The sequence below is a fragment of the Podarcis muralis genome, chromosome 2, assembly GCF_964188315.1.
Source record: "Podarcis muralis chromosome 2, rPodMur119.hap1.1, whole genome shotgun sequence".
Classification (NCBI taxonomy): domain Eukaryota; kingdom Metazoa; phylum Chordata; class Lepidosauria; order Squamata; family Lacertidae; genus Podarcis; species Podarcis muralis.
Genome location: NC_135656.1, coordinates 97,195,530 through 97,217,455, shown reverse-complemented (window position 1 = coordinate 97,217,455; position 21,926 = coordinate 97,195,530). Strand labels below are relative to the sequence as shown.

The 21,926-nt window shown below is 43.4% G+C and overlaps 1 protein-coding gene across 2 annotated transcripts in view; it reads left to right on the top strand.

Annotated features, from left to right (window-relative positions):
* The window catches only part of TAFA1 (TAFA chemokine like family member 1), a 346,494-nt gene that overhangs the window by 268,772 nt on the left and 55,796 nt on the right, over positions 1–21,926 (top strand). The window contains exon 3 of one of the 2 annotated variants that reach the window (XM_028719444.2): positions 19,215–19,352. In XM_028719444.2, coding sequence (XP_028575277.1) covers positions 19,215–19,352 — 138 coding nt within the window. Of the gene's footprint in view, positions 1–19,211; positions 19,353–21,926 lie in introns of both variants that reach the window. The other variant, XM_028719443.2, reaches the window with a different exon arrangement.

Below are 21,926 nucleotides of genomic sequence, written 5' to 3'. Positions count from 1 at the left end.
AGTGTTCTGTCCTTTGTGAAAACTTTTCACACCCTTCAGGATAGGAAATCTACAACTTTGACAGAAGGAAATAGGTAGGAAAGAAACAGATGCATTTTGAATCATGTTTCACTTAGCAGTTCTTAGCAGTTCTGGTGAGTAGGGAGAGAGGGAGAAACTGAGGCTGACAAATCACCTTTTCCCATGCTCTGTTGACTCATGCCAATTTTTTTTAAATTCCTGTTTCTCCTCTCAGTGGAGCCCATGATGGCAAACATGGAAATGATAAGGCAATGCCATGAAGAATAAAATAAAAACATATTTATAACATGGAAAAACTGGTAAGACATATTTGATTCCTTATGGTCATTTGTCTTCTTAAAAACTTTCTCTTGGCATTGCTTTCATAATTCTCTCACCCCTATTCCAGGGGCGTGAAGGGGAACTAACTAAAGATTTCCCTATGAAGAGGGATTGGTTGTTAAACCATTCTGGGAATTATAGTTCTCTGAGGGGATGTCCTTAAATGTGACTAAGGCCAGTGCTCATTGCATCATCACATGAGCATCCTTCCCTGCCCCCTCCTGTTTCCCCTTGCCCCACATGCCCATAGCAAGCACAGGGGAAGTGGAGGAAAGCCTCCCCCATATAGACCCATTAGATCATTAAGTTCCTAGGATGATGTCTTGTTGGCTGTTGCCACAATCTGCAGACTTTCACCTGTTCAGTAACATGGAAATGGACTTCTCCATGCTGGCTCTTATCCTTTAGAATACTTTCCTTCCCTGTTATACTAGAGAGATTGACAGTGGTGTGCTTCTGAGATTTACGGAGAACACCCTTCTTTGCTTGGGCTGCTCCCAGTCATTAATACTGGATCCTACAGGCTGGTATTTTTGATATTTATGTATACAGAAATGGTATTGATTTATGCTTGAATGCTGTAAACCACTTGGAGATTTATTTATTTTTCTAGAAAAAACAGATGGATGATTATAAATACATGTTGTCACTGGGAACATAGGAAATTTCAAGAAGGTCTTGCAACTGGTTTCTTTCCTCCTTCCCTTGCTAGGTATATTTTGACACACTACATCTGTCTCACCTGTGTCTTTACAGGTGAGCCTATGCAAGAGGATAAGGAAGATGGAGTCAGTCCAGTGGCAGAACAGAAAGGGGACCATTGGTGCCAAAGTAACCTATTTACAAGCTGAGCCAAACACCAGGGGGATGTTCCCCAGTAAGACCCCCAGCATTGCAGGGGGTTGGACTAGATGACCATTGGGTCCCTTCCAACTCTAAGATTCTATTATTCTATAATTCTGTGTTGGCCTATCTCAGCATTGCCAAGTGTGTGTTTTTTTCCAAATTAGGGAAGTTCATTTCAAATTCTCCCAATTAAGAAAATCTGGCACCATTCCCACTAAATATCAAAACCAATGGCTACCTGGAGTGAGTGTTGCATTGAATTGAATCAATCATTGGATTGAATTGAATTGAATTGATTCAATAGCCCTTCAATGGCTGTTATTTTCAGTCTTGGGCTCCTGGGTGCATTTATTTTAATCAACCTGTTCTGGCTATGGCGATACGAGCATTTCAAATCATTCAGTACCAACAAAGCAAGCTTTTATGGACAGCAAGTATACAAGGGAAACGGAGGAGATTGTGAGTAGCATTAGCTGTTCACAGATGGCTGGACTTTGTCACAAGAACTATCCTGCTCACTTTTGCAAGGCATTAACCAGATCGATAAGAAAATTGTCGAACATTCAGAACACATTTTTTTAACAAAGATATTCATGTAGTTACATTATCTGTGCCCAATAGAGGGGTGTCTATCTTGGCTGTAATGTGTACTTATTGCTGGATATGAGGCTCAGAAAGACGTCCTCCTTAAAACATTTTGGATATGGAGGGAAAATGGTATTTTTGCATACCTGAAAGGTTTCTTGCCATGCAATTCTATGCCTGTTTACTTGGAATTAAGTCCCTGATTTCAGTGGGGCACACCCAGATATGAATACATTAGGATTTCACCCCTAGAAACTTGTACAAGCTTTCCTCCTTTAATGCTGGATAAAAAACTGTGTGTCTGGAAAAGTGCACTGGAAGCCATATTCATGTGACTTTTTATGAGTAGCATCCATCAATGTGCAAATGGATTTCTGCCGATGCAACAGAAATCCCTTTCCTGTCCTCTCCCTTCAGACCCCACCCTGTTCACCCAAATCCGCTCAGTGGGTTCCTTCAACCCTATGAAGCAGGAGCAACCCATTCCACCAACAGTGTCCTTTTTTGCTGGCCGACAGACACCCCTGCATTTCACTGTATGCATGCAAACTCATGGGATGGCTTTGAAAAGTTGCCACTCTCTCTTCAATTTCCTAACTATCCAAAACCTTCACACCAATTGACAGTGCACGTCCAAGCCTTGCTTTTTAATGGAATATTTTGAGTCTCCATTGTCAAGTGTATCCGGGTGCTGTTATCCTGTAGACACTTGTCAGGTCGGCTTCTATTGAAAACCTTCTCCTAGAGACTGATAGGGAAGCTCCATCCTAAAGATCTTATTTTGATGTAATGCATCCTTAGCTAGTTTTGCTTGGATAGCTGCTGTGTCTGCAGAACCCAGCAAGCACACAAGGAATAGTTCTGGATAGCTCTCATTCTTTTCTGAGAACAAAACATTGTGCACTTTCCCCAAATATGTGCATTTTCTTTCATCTTGCTTGATTGGAGAAACGCATAGCAGAATTCAGAGGACGGCTCTGCTTCGATTCTTGTATTGTTTCAGTGCAAACGTGAAAATCCAGCTTGAATCGAATTTCTCCCTCATCCTTACACAGGGAGAGGAGAGGGAGAGGAAGTTCAGATGCACAAGCAGTAGCTGTTGTGGGAACGGGTTGACTTTGTTTGATACAACTCGCATAGATATTGCCAAGAAATCTGTCTCTGACGCGCTCCAGATTTTGCTGTGCTTACCTCCATCCTTGATTCTTGTCTTCTTAGTTACTTATATTCTATATTTTTGTTTTGCAAATGCCTTGATTTACAATCACTTCACCAATCCTGCGATATGATTAAGCCACAAAGCAAGACAGCCAACTCTTCCTGCCACGTTTAACAAGGGAGCCCATCGATTCAGTCCTCTCGCCTCTCTTTGATGTATTGACCAAGGACTTTCAGTTCTGAGCCCCTTTTGTTAGTTTATTTATTAACATTCTTTGGAAGATTAATGCTAACTTGTGCACTGCTAGCAACTTCGTATATCAGTCTGTCATCAGTATCTCTAAAATCACAGGCTCCTTGTCACTGTGCATTCTTTATGGACTTTGCTATTTTTACAGACCTTATCTGACTGCTTTATTAAAGCACACTCTCACACACCACCAAGTTTGTGCAAGTGTAAAGCTGTGAGCAGAAATATTCCCCTAAACCTTGTTAGTCTCCTCCATAAGCAGCTCAAAGACTTTTTCATAGGCTAATTGCTTTACAGAACAATCTTATCACAGGACGTGTTTATCTCTTGGCGATCTCATCAAAGCATAATCTGCATATAATAATATTATGCTTCTCTTCCTCTCCACAAAAGGAGACACTACCCTTAGGATTATTTCACTTTCGAGTTATCATTATAAACACCGAAATCAAAGATCTCTCCCTCCCTTGCTTCTTCAGTCTGGATATTAGCAAACTCCCATTTTCAGTTGCCATTTCTTGTTTGTTTTTAATGCTTGACGAATTACAGCTGTGAGGCTTTGATCCCTCAATGATTTAATGACGGCAGTGTGTTCATAAACCAAAAGATTATAGGGATTGTGTTCCAGAATTTGCAGTGATATGGAAGAGAGGGCTGGGGGACCTCTGGTGCCAGGACCATAATAGGTCAGACTCAGGTCACAGTTTGCCCCATGGGGCTGTTATCCCCAAGCCACTCTCACCTGCCCCACACTGGATATCCTATATGACATCAGGTGTAGGGTAGGTAAAAGAGTGGCTGTAAAAAGAACAACACACAATTGGGAGCTTTAAACTGCTCTCTCAATCCCTGCCTAAAGGGCTGATCAGCTGATTGGCACTTCAGACTTGGGAGGTCTGTAAACCAGCCGATCTCTGCCCAAAGTAGGGCTTGTTGTTGTTGTTGTTGTTGTTGTTGTTGTTGTTGTTGTTGTTGCAATTTATATACTGCCCTCTATCAAAAGATCTCAGGGTGGTGTACAACATTATACAGTGGTACCTTGGGTTACATACGCTTCAGGTTACAGACTCCGCTAACCCAGAAATAGTACCTCGGGTTAAGAACTTTGCTTGAGGATGAGAACAGAAATCATGCAGCAGCGGCGCAGCAGCAGCAGCAGGAGGCCCCATTAGCTAAAGTGGTGCTTCAGGTTAAGAACAGTTTCAGCTTAAGAACAGACCTCCAGAACAAATTAAGTTCTTAACCTGAGGTACCACTGTAAGCACATTACAAAACATCAGTGATAAAAACATTAGTAAAAAGCATACTGACAGAAAGCCTATTGGTAAAATAATCATAATGATAACAGTCCTCTCCCCCACACTTTAACAGAGCACAGATTATTTAATAGCCATAAGTCTGGGTAAAGATGAATGTTTTTGCCTCGTGTGTAAGGACATGTAATGATGGAGCCATGTGAGTCTCTCTTATGCTGTTGATGGGGAGGGAGGGAGCATACAGTATCCCTCAACTGTCCTGATAATACTGGGACATCCCATTTTTTTCCACGAGAGAGCACAGCACCCATTTGGGGCACAGCAGTCTCACTCAGTGATCTCCCCCCCCCAAAAAAAAAATGTTTTTGGGCGGGGTCATGATCTCACCTTGCTCCCCAAAATGTGCATTTTGGGGTGTCATGCTCTCATGAGCACGTCTTTCGGGGATGTGATCACGCACCAGAAAACACGTTTTTTGTCTTGACGTGTCGGAGGGTATGAGGCAGCAAGAGGGATAAAAATGGGCTCGGCCTGTTTGCAGGAGGCTGGGCCTGCCTCACTTATGCTCTCAGAAGCAATCTGACAGGGCGCTCGCCAATGCCGTATTATTCCTATAATAACCTGAAGCAGCAAAACATCAAGTCAAGCAAAATCAGGAGAACCATACTCTGGCTGCAAATGCAACCCAGGAGAACCAATCCAGGTGTTAATTAGGTTGTTTTTATAGCTATCATTTATAGCCCCCTCTATATCCTGCCAGGAGCGAGTTGTTATTTTTTATGCTGTGAGCAAATAGGAGATTTATGTGCACATGCCTTTCATCTGCTTGTTTTTGCTTAGGCTTACTGCGTCTTCCTATCCATCCTCACCTCGCCCCGCAAAAAAAAAAAAAGTTGTACTATGTGGATTTTTTTTTAAGCCCTTTTTGTCATCAAATAGCTTTAGCAGGATAAGAAAGACTACCTATCTAGAGAGTCTAGTCATTCCATTGAGAATATATATATATTTTCCATTGCCAAGCTTAATAACCCATAGCAAAGAGACGTTTAAACAGCAGCATTGTGGAGAATTTCTCAATGGATGAAGCACCTCGGGTTTTTCCCTCGCAATATGGACCACTCATAAAATTGTGCTAATAATAAAATGAATGAATATGTGTTTTAGCAAATGACCACACACCAAAAAAAGAAAAAGAAAAAAAGGATTGCAGTATGTGGAGTGAATCATTTCCCTTAAAGAATAGGGTGAATTGACAATAGGCCTTTATACACTACAAATCCTCAGTTGCAGCTTTATCTCTGCTGTCATCATGGTAGAATGTTATATATAAACTGGATTAAGTTTTATGACTAGGGATGAGTGTTTGGATGAGGTGATGTTGTATCGCTGCCTAATCTTATGAGCTGCTGCATGAACATGGACGCTCCCTTTTATTTGTGTGCACCGCAGGTGTGACCTGCAACAAGATGTTGCAGTGCAGAATGCTTCAGGATTCAGGCCAACTGTGCCCTTTTCTAGAACATTCCATGCCATCTTCCCCCACTCTTTTGTTTTTACACACACACACAGAAAGAGACACACCAAAAACAAACATATTGTCATAGATCTAGGGTGCCAGAGACTGCTAATGAACGGGAGAAATTAATAAACAAAAGTATTTAGATAATATTTGGGATATGAAGGGAAAATACAAGCTGCAGAACTGTGCCAGACAAGAAATTCATGGCTTAGCTTATACACCAGCTTATGTACCAGCTTGGCTAAGTACAGAGCCATTGAGAAACAGCAGGGAGCCAGGTACTGGGCCTTTAAGGGCCATTGACAAAGCAAAAAGTTTTCCTCCCCCCCCCCCCAATCCTAGACAAAGACAGGAAATTTGGGAGGATGTCCAGGTGATGTGGGGGTGTGAGGGTGTGATGTCACAGAAAAAGGTGCCCTTTTTTGAAATCTAATGGTGTTCTGGGAACAAGAAGGAGGAAGCAGGCAGAGCCATCTTGGCGCTGGCTGGAGGAGGCTGCACGAAGAGACCAGGAGCCAGGACTGACTGCTACTTTGGACCCAAGCTTGCTGAAGCTATGAGAGGGGCAATGAGAGGCACTCTTGGGGTGTAAATTTCTGCACCCCCTCTACCAAAGACAGGGTGTAAATATGTGTTAAACTAACTATGTTTCTTAAACATACTAGCTGCCAACCGTGCCTCATTTTCCCAACAGAAACATCCCTGGGTGAGCATCTGGAACCCCCTAGAATCTCTCTTCCATTCAGCAGAGATTGAATGTGGTGTGCATCCTTTATCACAATTGCAGACAGTGAGAGCGCTCAGTTCTCAGAGGCTAATTTTGGAGTCTCCTACCCTATTTTCTTTGCTAATGATACTTTTGTATTTCTGCAAACTTTTGCAGCTAACCGATACCTTCTTTTTGTGCATTGATCATTCCATCTTGGCCATGTAAGAAACAACGCTCAGAGAAGTTCATGATCATGGCATAAAGTACATAAATCTCAAATCCTGGAGTGAAGTGGGATGTCTTGGGGGGATTTAGCTGTGATTCCTGCATTGCAGAGCATTCCTTCTGTGATTCTAGGATTTGGGGCTTGTTAGATATAAATGGATCTCTATGAGGCAGCCTGAGCTACTGTAAAGCATTTTGTGATGTCTCAGTTCAAACATTTAAAACAGGCTGCAGTCAAGTACCTGATTAAAGGCGAAGTAATGTCTCCAAGCCTACTATAACACTAGGGGTAATAGATGGGGGAAGGTGCAAACAACAGAGTGTGGAAGACACAGTGAAAACTCTTGAGATTGACAGTAATGAGAGAGAATTATTTCACCTGGAAAGCAAATCTCTTAGCTCTTCCCACCTCAAAATCAGTTTTAAAGATGCCTAGCATGAAAGCTCCTGGACCAATTTGTCGGCAATTTGGCAATAATATGCGGGGTCAATTCTCTCATGTCTACAGTTTTCACACCAGTTGCTCACACAACTTTAGAGAATATAAACTTACTCCTTTTTAACCCACCCTAAAACTTCAATAACTATCCCTGCAAAGAGACTGTTGTAGCCAACCTTTGTTTTAAAAAAAAAGGCAGGATTAAGCCTCTTGAATGGACAATCTTGCCTGCAAATTCTACCCAATTTTGCCCCCAATTTTTAAAAAAGTCATAAACATCTCCTTCTACTAAAAAAATAATAATCAAATATGTCCATCACAAAAGCCCCTGAACCTACTTGCCTGTAATTCGGATGGTTTTGGAGAAGCTGGTATATCTGCAAGTTTTACTCACTTTTGTCAAAAGCCAATATACAGTGGTACCTCGCAAGACGAATGCCTCGCAAGATGGAAAACTCACAAGACGAAAGGGTTTTTGGTTTGTTGAGTTGCTTCGCAAGACGATTTTCCCTATGGGCTTGCTTCGCAAGATGGAAACGTCTTGCAAGTTTCTTTCCTTTTTCTTAAAACCGTTAATACAGTTGCGACTTGACTCTGAGGAGCAACTCATAGCACGCGGTGTGGTAGCCTTTTTTGAGGTTTTTGAAGACTTTGGTGATTTTTGAAGCTTTTCCAAAACTTTCCCAACACCGTGCTTCGCAAGACGAAAAAAATTGCAAGACGGCAAAACTCGCAGAACTAATTAATTTCGTCTTGCGAGGCACCACTGTATATATTATAGCCATTTTTAAAATATATTTCCCAATAGTGAAAGGAGAGGGGGATCAAGCAGATTTGGGGAGCTCAGTTGGTAGAGCATGAGATTCTCAATCTCAGGGATGTGGGTTCAAGCCCCACATTGGGCAAAAGATGCCTGCATTGCAGGCAATTGGACTAGATGACCCTCATGGTCCCTTCCAACAATTCTGTGATTCTATATACACAAGTTATCAGCTCTCCAATGTGTGTCTACTTCACAAAGGCTTCGAAGCACCTCTGAGCAAGGCAGATTGCTTTTCAAAGTGCTGAATCGGGATCCAAACAGAATCTTGTAGTTGGTGCATGCCCCTAATATTTATATCCCGTGTACTAATCAAAAATTACTAAGGCAACTTGCTCTATATTTTAAAACAGAAACAAAAAGCAAAGGGCCTAGTTAGACTGCTCACGCTTGCTGAAATCGTTACTACATTGGCAGCCTTATCCTCTTCCATCAATCATGCCTCGTCTGTCTCACGCCGAGGTTACTTTGGATATTTTCAGAACTGCTTCTGTATTCGATACAGAATTGAATTCTGTACTATATGTATTTTGTTGCCAATGTCTTGGCAGTGTTATTTACAGTACATGTTAATATCAGTTGTAGTACGCTTGCCAAACGCTCATGGGAAGAGTGCCATCATTTGCTATGTATCCTGGATTTTTCAGAAGATGCCCCCACACAGCTGTCAAGCGTCCCTTATTTGGCGGGACAGTCCCTTATCCCAGCGCCATGTCCCGCTGCTGTCCCTTATTGATGATGTCCCTTAAATAAGCTACTGAAGGTAATGGGTACCTTTCTATGTCCAGCTGTCCTTTGTCAGCAACAAATTGTTGCTGTTTTTTTGTGTTGAATAGATGCTATATGGGAATTTATGGACCTAATAAGTATCTAAAGCCATTTGCATGCAACAAAATATGTATTTTATCAAAGTAATTGTTGATCCCTTATTTTGGCTGCTGATCCCTTATTTTCGAGGCTGCTGGTCACTTATTTTCAAATCTGTAAGTTGACAGCTATGTGCCCGCAACTAACCCACATGCCCAAATCCGTGTCAGCAATTGCACGCATGTACAAATGGAGGAAAAGCTGGGTTACCCTGCTAACATAGCCACTCTGGTGCACAATTGTTTTGTGCATTGTCAAAACGTCTTTCTCAGCATTTCCTTGCCTTGTTCCACTGTGTTCATGAAAGGACATGAGATCAGCAGCTGTCTGTAAAATTGCATTATTGCATATTGCTTCCTGAGAGCACATGCTGAACATGATATGAACAGGAAAAAATCTCTGTCTATGTCACTGTCGTGTTGCTTGAACATAGACTTGAAGTCTAAAGACGCTAATCTTTTGTGGAGGCGTCAACTGATGTCTTGCGAACTCAAAATAAATCACAAGCTTTCGTACTAGTCAAAATAGCATCTTCCCTCCTAATGAGGTAGATGACGGTGACATAGCTGAAGCCTGATTATTTTAACGGGCTTAAAGGAGTAAGAAAATGGTAGAATTCAAGGTTTCTCATAGCACAAAGGTTTGGGTGATAGAGACTGCGAGGCAATTATTAACATATTGCATAAATCAATACTGAGTTCAATTTTACTCTAATTTAGTGTGCAATTTAGTGTGCAATTAGCACACTATGCAGCTTGGTCTACCAACCATGTAGGCTAATATTTGTGGAATTAAGGCTGCTGAGGACTATTGTTGCAGAAGGATGGATCCCATTTTGCAAGTACCTAGTGAGTTAAACCACAGAGCCTAGAACTTGCCGATCAGAAGGTCGGCGGTTCGAATCCCCGTGACGGGGTGAGCTCCCGTCGCTTGGTCCCTGCTCCTGCCAACCTAGCAGTTTGAAAGCACGTCAAAGTGCAAGTAAATAAATAGGTACCACTCCGATGGGAAGGTAAACGGAGTTTCTGTGTGCTGCTTTGGTTTGCCAGAAGCGGATTAGTCATGCTGGCCACATGACCCGGAAGCTGTACGCTGGCTCCCTCGGTCAGTAAAGCAAGATGAGCGTCGCAACCCCAGAGTCGGCCATGACTGGACCTAATGGTCAGGGGTCCCTTTACCTTTACCAAGTGAGTTTCCATCTAATTTTCCAAGAAACAAACACATATGTTTTAATGCATGGGAAAGTTGGAGGGAGGGGTCTCTTGCTTGCTTTAGCCTTTCCTCTGCTCACCACTTTCCCTAGTAAAAGTCTCCAGAACCTTATATATCTTAGCAAGTTTACATGCATATGAAGCGGATTGTGGGGAGCCCTTTGCGGGGGGTAAGGCGAGGGGAGCTACAATGGGAGAGTGGCAGGGGGTGGATGGAGAAATTAATGGCAGCTCTTGGACCATCTTATGAACTTGTAAGTAACTTGGACTTTTCCCCCTTAAGGAATTCTCCAGACTTTTTAATTTTAATCTACACATGCAATTTGAAACAGGACAGAACAGACTTACTATTAGGTAAAGGTAAAGGGACCCCTGACCATTAGGTCCAGTCATGACCGACTCTGGGGTTGCGGCACTCATCTCGCTTTATTGGCCGAGGGAGCCGGCGTACAGCTTCTGGGTCATGTAGCCAGCATGACTAAGCCGCTTCTGGTGAACCAGAGCAGCGCACAGAAACACTGTTTACCTTCCTGCCGGAGCGGTACCTATTTATCTACTTGCACTTTGACATGCTTTTGAACTGCTAGGTTGGCAGGAGCAGGGACCAAGCAACGGGAGCTCACCCCGTCGCGGGGATTCGAACCACCAACCTTCTGATTGACAAGTCCTAGGTTCAGTGGTTTAACCCACAGCGTCACCCACTTCCCATGACTTACTATTAGACATGCGCAAATGGGACTTCCTCCTTCTGAAGGCAGCAAGCTATAAGGGACCCAAACTGGGTTACATTGCACCATCCACCACTTCATTCCTGAACCCCGCCCTCTGCATCCACCACCTGAGGCACCTGCCTCAACCTGCCTAATGGTAGGACTGGCTCTGCATCTACCTAACCCTGAGCTAGGCTATTCTTCTAGATTTCCCCCCTCCCTCCAGTATTATAAGTACAACTGATTAAGATAAAATCCACTCGTGCTATTGCATTGCTGCTAATGTGAAGCATCCAAGTCACAACTGAAACAAATGGAATCAAGGGTTATCATAATACTTTATGAGTATTCAAATGGAAAACATGTTTTGCCTCTTGAATCCACCGGCCTCTACTTATAAATTCAAGGAGCTTCAACTAGCTGCTGCTTCAACTTGTGCACTCTCTCTCACCCGCATGCCTTCATTACGACCGACCTGCCCTAGGAAGGTCCATTAAGTAGAACTCTTTTCAAGCACAGATGGTCCTGAATAGCTTAATGTCTGCCTGGTGGCCAGAATAAGTGAATTCTTGATGGCCTTAGACTTCTGATCATATTCATGCAGCCAAGGAAGGAAAATGAAAACTTGTTTATCATTTTGATAAACAACCTCTCTCATTGCCGCAGGAAGAGCCATGTAACTCAGAGGAGTCAAATGCTATTAAATTGCCATCACTGTCAAAAAAAAAAGGAGGAATTTCTATGTTTTTTCTACCTGAGTCATAGTTAATGACTTCCACAGTGTATCACCCAAATCAGGACTTTAAAAAATAATAATAAATAAAGGAGGAAAGTTTGCTTACCGTTCAGGCTTGGCTCCGCTACTAGATTGGGCATGTTTTAATTCTGAAATACAAAATATGCTTCTGTTACTACCTCTGAACCAAAGCGGGAGATGTAAAAAATGCATATGATGAGGAAATGACTCTTGGCTTCAGCTAGGCATGTGCTCTAAACCTTCTGTTGATGAGATATTTTATATCACAGCTGCACACAGAAGGTTCTCATTTAGGGGTAAAATATTTCACTGTGTGGCAGGGCTTTGTAACAGAGGCATAATTGCCATTTTCAGGTGTTCGGTCTTCGCCTCCAATTAAAACAAAATCATTCTCAGGAAATGGTCCTTCCTTTAGTGTTGGACTTGTGGGTGTATAACCCTCATTCTTCTGTTTCAATATTTGAACAAACACAGTATGAAGAAGGAAAAATATATGTGTTGAAATTACTCCAGAAGATAGAAACTCAAGTGGCCAAATTAGGAAGGGGAAAATGTTTTTGTTGGATGAAATTGTTGGATAAGCCTGCATGAATTGACAGAAAGGAGGCAGAAGTGGAATATGATTGCATCTAGACCAGGCATGCACAGACCCTCCAAGTGTCCCTATTTTCCAGGGACGTCTTTGATTTAGAGAAGCCGTCCTGGTTTCTGATTTGATCCCAGAATGTCCCACTTTTCCTTAGGCTGTCCCTATTTTCACTGGAGAAATGTTGGAGGGTATGGAGTTATCCGACTCCCAAGCCATCTGAAGGCAATCCTGTATAGGGAAGTTTTTTAACATTTATGTTTTAGTGTGTGTGTGTGTGTGTGTGTGTGTGTGTGTGTTGGAAGCTGCCCAGAGTGGCTGGAGCAACCCAGTGAGATGTGTGGGGTATAAATAGTAAAATTTGCAGTATGCAATGGGACGTCCCTATTTTCATCGGAGAAAAGTTGGAGAGTATGCATGCATAACGAGGTTTTTTTTAAACTCAAGGACCACATTCACCCCAGCCAGCTCTCTGAGGGCCACTTTCCAACTGTGGGCATGACCAAATATGGGTGTGGCTGCCCCACACTTTCAAGCACACACGTTTGTGCACACTCCCCTGCCCCACCATGTAGATTAGCTGAGCGGTGAATTGTCATCCTTTCTCTGTGCATAAAATGATCACTTCAAGGACTGGGGAGGAGGTGGCTTGCATCCTTATCTGAAGGCTTGGTTCTGTCCACACCCATTCTGTGCCTACTTTATATTATTTTGACCTTTTCCACCTTGTTGGCATCTATCTGTCTCAGGAGCCCTAAGTCAAACTCTCTCTCTCTCTCTCTCTCTCTCTCTCACACACACACACACACACACACACACATACATAGTGTGGTCTTTTGTAGGCCAGAAAAATTACATGAAGAGGGGAATGGATGAGTACCTCCCCAAAACACAGGAACAGTCCCCCCTGATGTAAATATATAGGAGGCGAGATGACTGGGAGAGAGGGCAGTGTTGGTGAATTTTCACACAGACAACATTGCTAGATTGAAATTGACCACCGGGAAGATCCAAGACGAACACACTTGCACATTTCTGCACATAGCCACAGAGATTTCCTTTCTGTCTCAACAAATTACACCTGCTTGAATGTATGCAATTAGGTACACATACCCACATATGCCAGCAAATGTAGCTGATGTCAAAGAACAGGGAATAGGCACCACCTTTCTCATAAACTTTTGAGGGCATATCAATGGAAACAGAAGGCAGAATCCAGTTTGCATCCTTGCACCCAGGGTAGGGCTTTTGATCTAGCAGATGCCTCTGCAAATGGAAAAGAGCAGAATGTTATGTTTTTGCTAATGCCCTTCCCCTTCCAGAACAGGTGTGTGTGTGTGTGTGTGTGTGTGTGTGTGTGTGTGTGTGTATGTGTGTGTGTAAATGGAGGGGGCAGGTGTGTGAATACGAGCAAAAGATCTGGCAAACACCCCCTCCCTTCCTCTTCCATTGACAGAGATGCCCACTAGACCAAAAGCTCTTCCATGAGTACCAGGGCATTGTCAGGAGCTCAGCCTACACTCGAGTAGGACCCTGGCAGAGACACATGCCCAACTGGCATGTTCTCTCCCTCCTGGTCGATCGTTCGGGAGCTTCAAAAGCTTTCTTCAGCCCAAACATCACAGCGACTGATGCCAACAGACACCGGCACACTTAGGGATCCACAGAGTTTGCGCATCATGAACTCAGCATTTTGGCTAATCTACTTTATTTACGCATCCATTCTTAAGGAAATCAGCCCTGAGTGCTCACTGGAAGGACAGATCGTGAAGCTGAGGCTCCAGTACTTTGGCCACCTCATGAGAAGAGAAGACTCCCTGGAGAAGACACTGATGCTGGGAAAGATGGAGGGCACAAGGAGAAGGGGGCGACAGAGGACGAGATGGTTGGATAGTGTTTTCAAGGTTACCAGCATGAGTTTGACCAAACTGCGGGAGGTAGTGGAGGACAGAGGTGCCTGGCGTGCTCTGGTCCATGGGGTCACGAAGAGTCGGACACGACTAAACGACTAAACAACAACAACAACAACACTTTATTTACATATAAACACACACAGAGCACTGCAACATGGCTCTCTCTCTCTCTCTCTCTCTCTCTCTCTCTCTCTAGCATCAGACAGCAAAGAAAGAACAAATGACAATAGTCCTACTTCACGGAACACAGTAACACAAACATCCAGTCTCCATCACTTCCCACTCTGTGGAGTCAAAACATATACCGTCATGTGAATGACAACAATCCCACAACTGCAATCATGCAGCAGAAATTCTAACAGGCACCAATTGGATTCCACCCAGAATGCCAGACTAGATGGTCTTTCAGCCTGACCTGATGTGTCAGTTCTAATGTCCCCTTTCCAATCACAGACACCATTTTGTTAGTTTCTGTGCAGTGTGTGAGACAGAGGGAAGATCCCCAGTCCCCAGGGGTACAATGTAATGAATAGCCAAGTTTCTATGAAAAGTCATTATACTTTTCAACATGTTTCTGATGAATCTTCTGTAAGGGCCAAACTGTGTCCCCCCTCCCTTGCCCCCTGCCACCCAAGCGACCAAAGTCAATAGACTGTCTCCAACTTACTTACAAAACACAGCCAGAAGCTGAAATGGCTCAGTAGACCATAAAATGCTCAGAGGCGCCTTCCCTGTCATTCGTGACAATGATTTAAACTTTTAGTGTGGTTACAACCTATGAGGTCAATAAATGCACATTTTTGTACAAGTCCCTAAATATGCATTTATGACAGATACTATAATGACTCTTTGGAAAGTGCTACAGAGTCGAGTCAATAATCCATTTTTAAAAGTCTATAAACATGAATGTACATTTATAAAATCTTTATTTTGCCCCTTCATCTGTGTCAGTGCCGCTATTCTTTTACAAGAGGCTTTGCATTCCGTCACTGTTGCAAACAAATGCTTATGAGACCGGAGGCATTGAAAATGAAATGAAAGAATATTTAAACATACCTAAGCAACACAGGTGCATAGCTAAGCAACCCCATACCTCAACACAGGCATTCAGCATGATTCCAACAACTTTTTTCTTCTTTAGACCCCCTTCTGGCTTGGCATCTCATTTCCAAAGTGATCACAGCTGCAAGTGTGTGCATGATAGCACACACATTTATATGCCACTCAATGAACCAGGGGACGTGGGTGGCGCTGTGGGTTAAACCACAGAGCCTAGGACTTGCCGATCAGAAGATCGGCAGTTCGAAGCCCCACGACGGGGTGAGCTCCCGTTGCTCGGTCCCTGCTCCTGCCAACCTAGCAGTTCGAAAGCACGTCAAAGTGCAATTAGATAAATAGGTACTGCTCTGGCGGGAAGGTAAACGGCATTTCCGTACGCTGCTCTGGTTCGCCAGAAGTGGCTTAGTCATGCTGGCCACATGACCTGGAAGCTGTACACCGGCTCCCTTGGCCAATAAAGCGAGATGAGCGCCACAACCCCTTTACCTTTTACAATGAACCAGACCCTCTGAGAAGTATCTAAATGTCAAATGAGCTTGTGTGGTGTAGTGGTTAGAGTGTCAGACCAGGACCTGGGAGACCAGAGTTCAAATCTCCAGTCAACCATGAAGCTCCCTGGGTGACCCTGGGCCAGTCACTCACTCTCAGCCTAACCTACTTCACAGGGTTGTCATGGGGGTAAAATGGGGAGGAGGAGAATTATGCACACTACTTTGAGCTCCTTGGAGGTGTGATGGACAGCAGAGCCAGATTAGAGTCTGGTGATGCAGTTTCCTTCTTCGAATGAAAGGTGCAATAACAATAAAAAACACTCACTGTGGCCAATTTGGGGTTAGCCAGAATTGTGGAAAAGAAGACAAGGCAGGGACAGAGATTTTTAAAAAAAATAATCAGGTGCTGATTTATATGTGCAGATGCAAAATTTAAATGACTATAATTTGCATAGAAATATTATCCATCTCACCATGGATAATGGGGAGAAGACCATGAGGAGGCTTGTGTGTCTTTTCCATCTGCTTTGTGGTGGTGGGTAATTTCTGGAGGGGTTCTTCATTTCTAAACTGGACTTGCACCAGAGAGGATTCTAGAGGCTGTCATAGTTCAAGGCAGTAGCAGAGAGAAGGCTGCAAAGCAGTGGCGTAGCATGGGGGGTGCAGGGGGGGGCCCGGCCGCACCGGGCGCAACATCTGGGGGTTAGGGTTAGGGGGCGCAAATCCACGGGTTAGGGGGCGCAAATCCATGGGTTAGGGGGCGCAAATTACTTGCCTTGCCCCGGGTGCTGACAACCCACGCTACGCCACTGCTGCAAAGCATACATTTCAATCAATCAGGCAAAGAGTATCTGTTAGGGAGTATCTCCCCAATGCCATTCATGTCACAATAATCAAACTGGTCCCCTGCACGCCTCATTTTGATGCAATATTCTGTTGACAAAGTAGTCTTTGAAAAAGTACCTGAAGCCAATCCAGCCATTTTAAATGTCACACAAGGAGACTCCCAGCTAAGAACGACCCCTTAATGTGTGGGAAAGCTTTATGCAATTTTAAATATTCAAACCTTCAGCTTTCAGGGATGAGTCAATCAAAGCTGGTTAATGTCTGTTAAGGTAAAAGACCTTAGGTCATGTACTCTTGGGGCTCGGTATTGATGAGCTTGCAAGCTGAAGAAGGCACAATGGACCCCATTGTTAATATTTAATTCCTCTCATCAAGAGGAGCCGTTTCCTGTATGGTGCAGAAACATATTTACTCGGCCCTGACGCAGCTCTTTTCTGAGGCAAAAAGGCAGTGAGCTAGACAAAAGGCCATCACCGTTATGCCCTGTTATTCCATTCAGGTCTCTCATAGCAAGAAGGGAACAGGAAGAGATTCGTGACTCTTGGAATTTTGACTGAGATGCTTTTAGTTGAGGGTACAGTCTTCTTAAGAATACAAGAGGAGCAGGCTGCATCAGACCACTGGCCCTTCTGCTCCAGCATCTCACACTGACCAACCAGATGTCCACTGGAAGCCTAAATCCAAGACCTGAGCATAACAGCACTTTCCCCACCAGAACAAAGCTTCCAAACACATTGCGGCGTATTTACTGCAGTACAGGACTGAGAGAAATATTAATAATCAGTTTTTATCTAGAAAATGCTTCTAGATTTGCATTCAGAACGATGTGCAATGACAGAGGCTCCAGCTCTAAAAGATTTGAGAAATGAGGAGTTCTAGTGCCCCTAGAGTCTGGGAAGAGTAGTCGTCAGCTTCTTGATTCTGATAATGTTAGTGAAGGCTTATTTCCCAGCTGAACGTTCCCTAGCTTGACCTTAGAATACATTTCTAACCCTCCCCCCCAAAAAAATGAATCCTAAGACTGGCCTCAAAACTTTCCAATTTTGAAATAGAAACACACAGAGGGCGAATGACCAATAAATAAATAAAAAGCTACTTATAAATACACAAAAACAAAAGTCACTGATATCATATAGGCAGGCTCTAAAAACATTTTTGCTGAAGATTTCTTTTAGTGAGAAGGTGGTGGCTTCTTTTCAGTGGTACCTCTGGTTACAAACGCTTCTGGTTATGAACGCTTCAGGTTACGAGCTCCACTAACCTGGAAGCAGCTGCTCCTGGTTGCGAACTTTGCCCCAGCATTAGTGAAAGCGCACCTCAGGATAAGAACGGTTTCAGCTTAAGAACGGACCTCCGGAACGAATTAAGTTCGTAACCAGAGGTACCACTGTATCCTTAAATTGCAACAACCATCTGCGGTCAGAAATGAAATGGCGGGATTTGGAATAAGAACATGAGTCCTTCTGAATCAGGCCAGTGACTCACCTTGTCCAACACCCTGTGGCCAGTCAGATGCCTATGGGAAGCTTACAAATAGGACCTGAGCGACAGAGTGATTCCTCCCTTGCAGCCTCAAAAGACAATTGTACTGTAGCTGTTATGATTATATATATTGCTTTATATTTGATGCAGTTTTATTTTTTAAGGTGCCCTGGGAAGATACTACATTTTAATTAATTACATAAAGGCAGTCCTTTTTTTTCTTAAAAAATTATGTTTAGGGGTATGCATACCCCTGCATCCCCCCAGAAAAAAAAGCACTGCGTAAATGAATCCAATTTCTTTTTCAGCAACTTAAATGACAAATTCATTTTGTTTGCAAATTAAGTGGTCATTTTGTACATAGGTCATTTTGTACGTGTTGCAGATTTGTCATTTGTTGTTTTTTCAGTGCTGCAAACCAACGATGCAAACAAATACTTGCAACCAAGCATATTTGGACTTCTAATCACCCAGCAATTATGCGCTTAATGCATTTTGAACTTGGGTCACGCAGAATTTATGGATGGTGCACAAACCCTGTGCCCTGCCTAATTTCCCTCTATTTCACATACAAGTGTGAGATCAGAAACTTCCTAAGTTTGCAAAATAAGGCTTGCATGTCAACACATTGTGCTATTGGTGTTTGAAACCAGTAGGGTCAGGAGGCCTGATCTAACCTTAAGCGAGAAGTGTGAGCTTGCTGGGAAGTTGGCTGCTCAGCTCATAGTTCACTTGCAGTTGCACAAGTCACTATTATATGCATTGCCGCACTGCAATGGGCAGCAGTGTGAACCTGGAGGTGGCAGTGTCCTTTCTCACCTGCTCTACACCTCTTCTTGGATCTAGAGCTCTGGAAAAAATGTGTGTCATGAGATGCTTGCGTTGATGTAGAGACAGATAACATTTTAAAATTCTGGCTTCTATTCCCTACCAACACATCCTTCATCAACCAGGTGTCCTTCAGACATTTCTGGCTGGAGCTGAAGGGAATTGTGGGCCAAAACATCTGGAGGGAACCAGATGGGTGAAGACTGACAGAGAGTATCACGCTCAGGTGTTTGGGTTTTCTTTTCTTTTTGTTTTACCTATCCAGAGTACTCCATCCTAATCATGGTGTCCATCTTCTCTCTTTCTTGCCAGAAGGAGGGACGTGTGAAGTTATAGCAGCACACAGATGTTGTAATAAGAATCGGATTGAAGAGAGATCACAAACAGTAAAATGCTCCTGTCTACCTGGGAAAGTGGCCGGGACGACGCGGAACAGACCGTCGTGTGTTGATGGCAAGTAGCTGGCTCAGCGTATGGCATTATGAATATGTGCAAACTTTTACGATACAACCTTGCTTACCCAAGGAGATGTGTAAAATATTTGGAAAGTCAGAAGTCTTAACATAGAGCTGCTGTTGCATACAGTCACCAGCATGGCCTATAGTTGGAAGAATTTTGTTTAAAAAGCAAGCTGAAAGGATCGTAATAATATTCCGTATTGATAACAAATGTGGCAAGTAGAAATATTCCTGCATTGGAGAGGGTTGGGCTAGATGGCCCTTTAAGTTCCTTCCAAGTCCAAATTCTATGAAATTACACTAACAGAGCGATCGAAATCCTTCTCGCTGTGGTGTGGAGGGGATCACTACTGATAGAAGCCAAGGCAAATCCCTGAAATGGGGTGTTCTGTGAGTGGGAAGGGGTTGATGTGGTCCAGGACATGTTGGATCCTGAGCTGGCCTCACTGCTAACACATGACAGCATCAGACCTGGTCATCCTTCCTGACTTCGCTGACCTCTGCAAGCTACCGTGAGCATCTACAAAAACGAAGTTTTGATGGCTCAGTTATTCTCAATTTGCTGAACTTACAAACTGTGCCCTCTTCCGTTGCTGATTTTTATTTCTTAAAAGCACACCGCAGAAGCAATTTTTACTTCAGGATGCTCCAAAAATGAATGCTAACGAAGCAGTGGTGGGAGGGGGCATAAGAATGAGTGGAATCTATATTGGTTTGCTTTCAGCAGCTTACTGGGACAGCTTCCTGCCACCTGCACTGTGCAGGGTATCTTCTGGGAGGGTGGCTTTGGAATGGGCCTGAGGTGGACTGTTCTTCTAATGGTCCATGCCCAGAACATAAATAGGAGGCTTGGCTTTGACACTGTGGTTGTCAGAACTCCCACCCTTCCATAGCCTATCAGGCCAGGACAGAATTTTATACACATTCACCATTAGGCTCAGTGATTCAAGGTTTCCGGCTTTCTCAAAGCAACATGGTTTTATGGTTGTTTAAGTGCATCACTCTGTATTCCCCTCAGAACTTCTCATTGCCAGCACCGGAGGGATTGGACTGGATCCATAGGTAAATGGATCCTGCTCCTCACTGGAGGGATCCCTAGGAGGGATCTTGGGCTGTCATTTGGGGGGCACCTGCACTAATGTTTCAGGATGGTTGTGCAGTATCGGTTTGTGCCATGGTGGGCCCAAGATCGCTGACATTCCCAGCAATTTTGTCCTAGCATTTGGGCTTGGACAGCAGTATCCGCCAGCAGCCAGGCTGTCTAGTGACTCAATTCTAGCTCTATGCAATATCAAACTCTAGAAGCTGTAGCCAGTGAAAAACTTGTGGCCATTTGCAACCCACTTTAACTTGGCATAGTTATTGCTGTCCCCTGCTGCCACTCAGTGCTGATTACACAGACTCCTACTCAACAGATGCACACACATACGTTCTGTGTGAGTATACAGCTTACAAGTATACCACTACAGTATGAAGTATAGGACTGTGTGCACTGGATTCATGGACCTGTCCTTATAGTCAATGAACAATATACGATTGTTTCCTTAAAGTGGCCATATGGTTTACAACGTCATCATCAGCCGTGATCACTCTTTCAAAGTTTTAATAAGTGATTGATGAAAGACCACACAACCCTAACCATATCTACTCAGAAGTAAGTCCTATTGATCCTAGAATTAGGATTTCATCCTCAAATAGTCAATTGCCAAGATCAGTTGGACTGGCAGATTCAGTCTTGGTTTGGATTCTGTTTTTGTGTGACATCTGTGTGGTTTTGTTTGTTTGTTTGAAAAATAAACATTTCCCTCTCTTAATATACAGTGGTACCTTGGTTTAAGAACAGCTTAGTTTATGAACAACTTGGATTAAGAACGCTGCAAACCCGGAAGTAGGTGTTTTGGTTTGTGAACTTTGCCTGGGAAGCAGAACATGTTCTGCTTTCTGCTGAGTGTAAATTGAGTCCCCCGCTGCTATGGGAAAGCATGCCTTGGTTTAAGAACGCCTTGGTTTAGGAATGGACTTTCAGAACGGATTAAGTTTGTAAACCAAGGTACCACGGTACTTCACTTACCAACATGGATCTATCTCATCTGTGCTGAAAGTATCACTTTTTTTATTCCCTCTGTGGTTCCATTATTAACAGCTTTTCTTATGTGAATGAATGTGTAATGGACAAATGACCCTGGGGACTTGTGCATACATCCATAATTTGGAGACTCCAGTAAGTGCATAGATGTTCTCTTCTGTGAGTCAAGGAAAGATCCACATATCACAAAAATTCCCCATGCTGTGTATAGCGTATTCCTTGATTTAGATGAGTGATCAATGCAGAGATCTCCAAATGCACACTGAAGCCCCACACAACTGTGGATGTATTTTCCAATGGATGTATTTTCATTGGTGTTTTCTCGGGGGGTGAATTATTCCTCAGCTAGGAAATCTACCTTATGTTCCATGATATGCTAGTAGTCTGTTGCACAGAAAGGCATTATCTCTTGGGAGTTGTTCCCCTAGTCACTGGTAAAAGAATGGCTTGTAACTATTCAGAAGTAAGCACAGCAGCTAAATT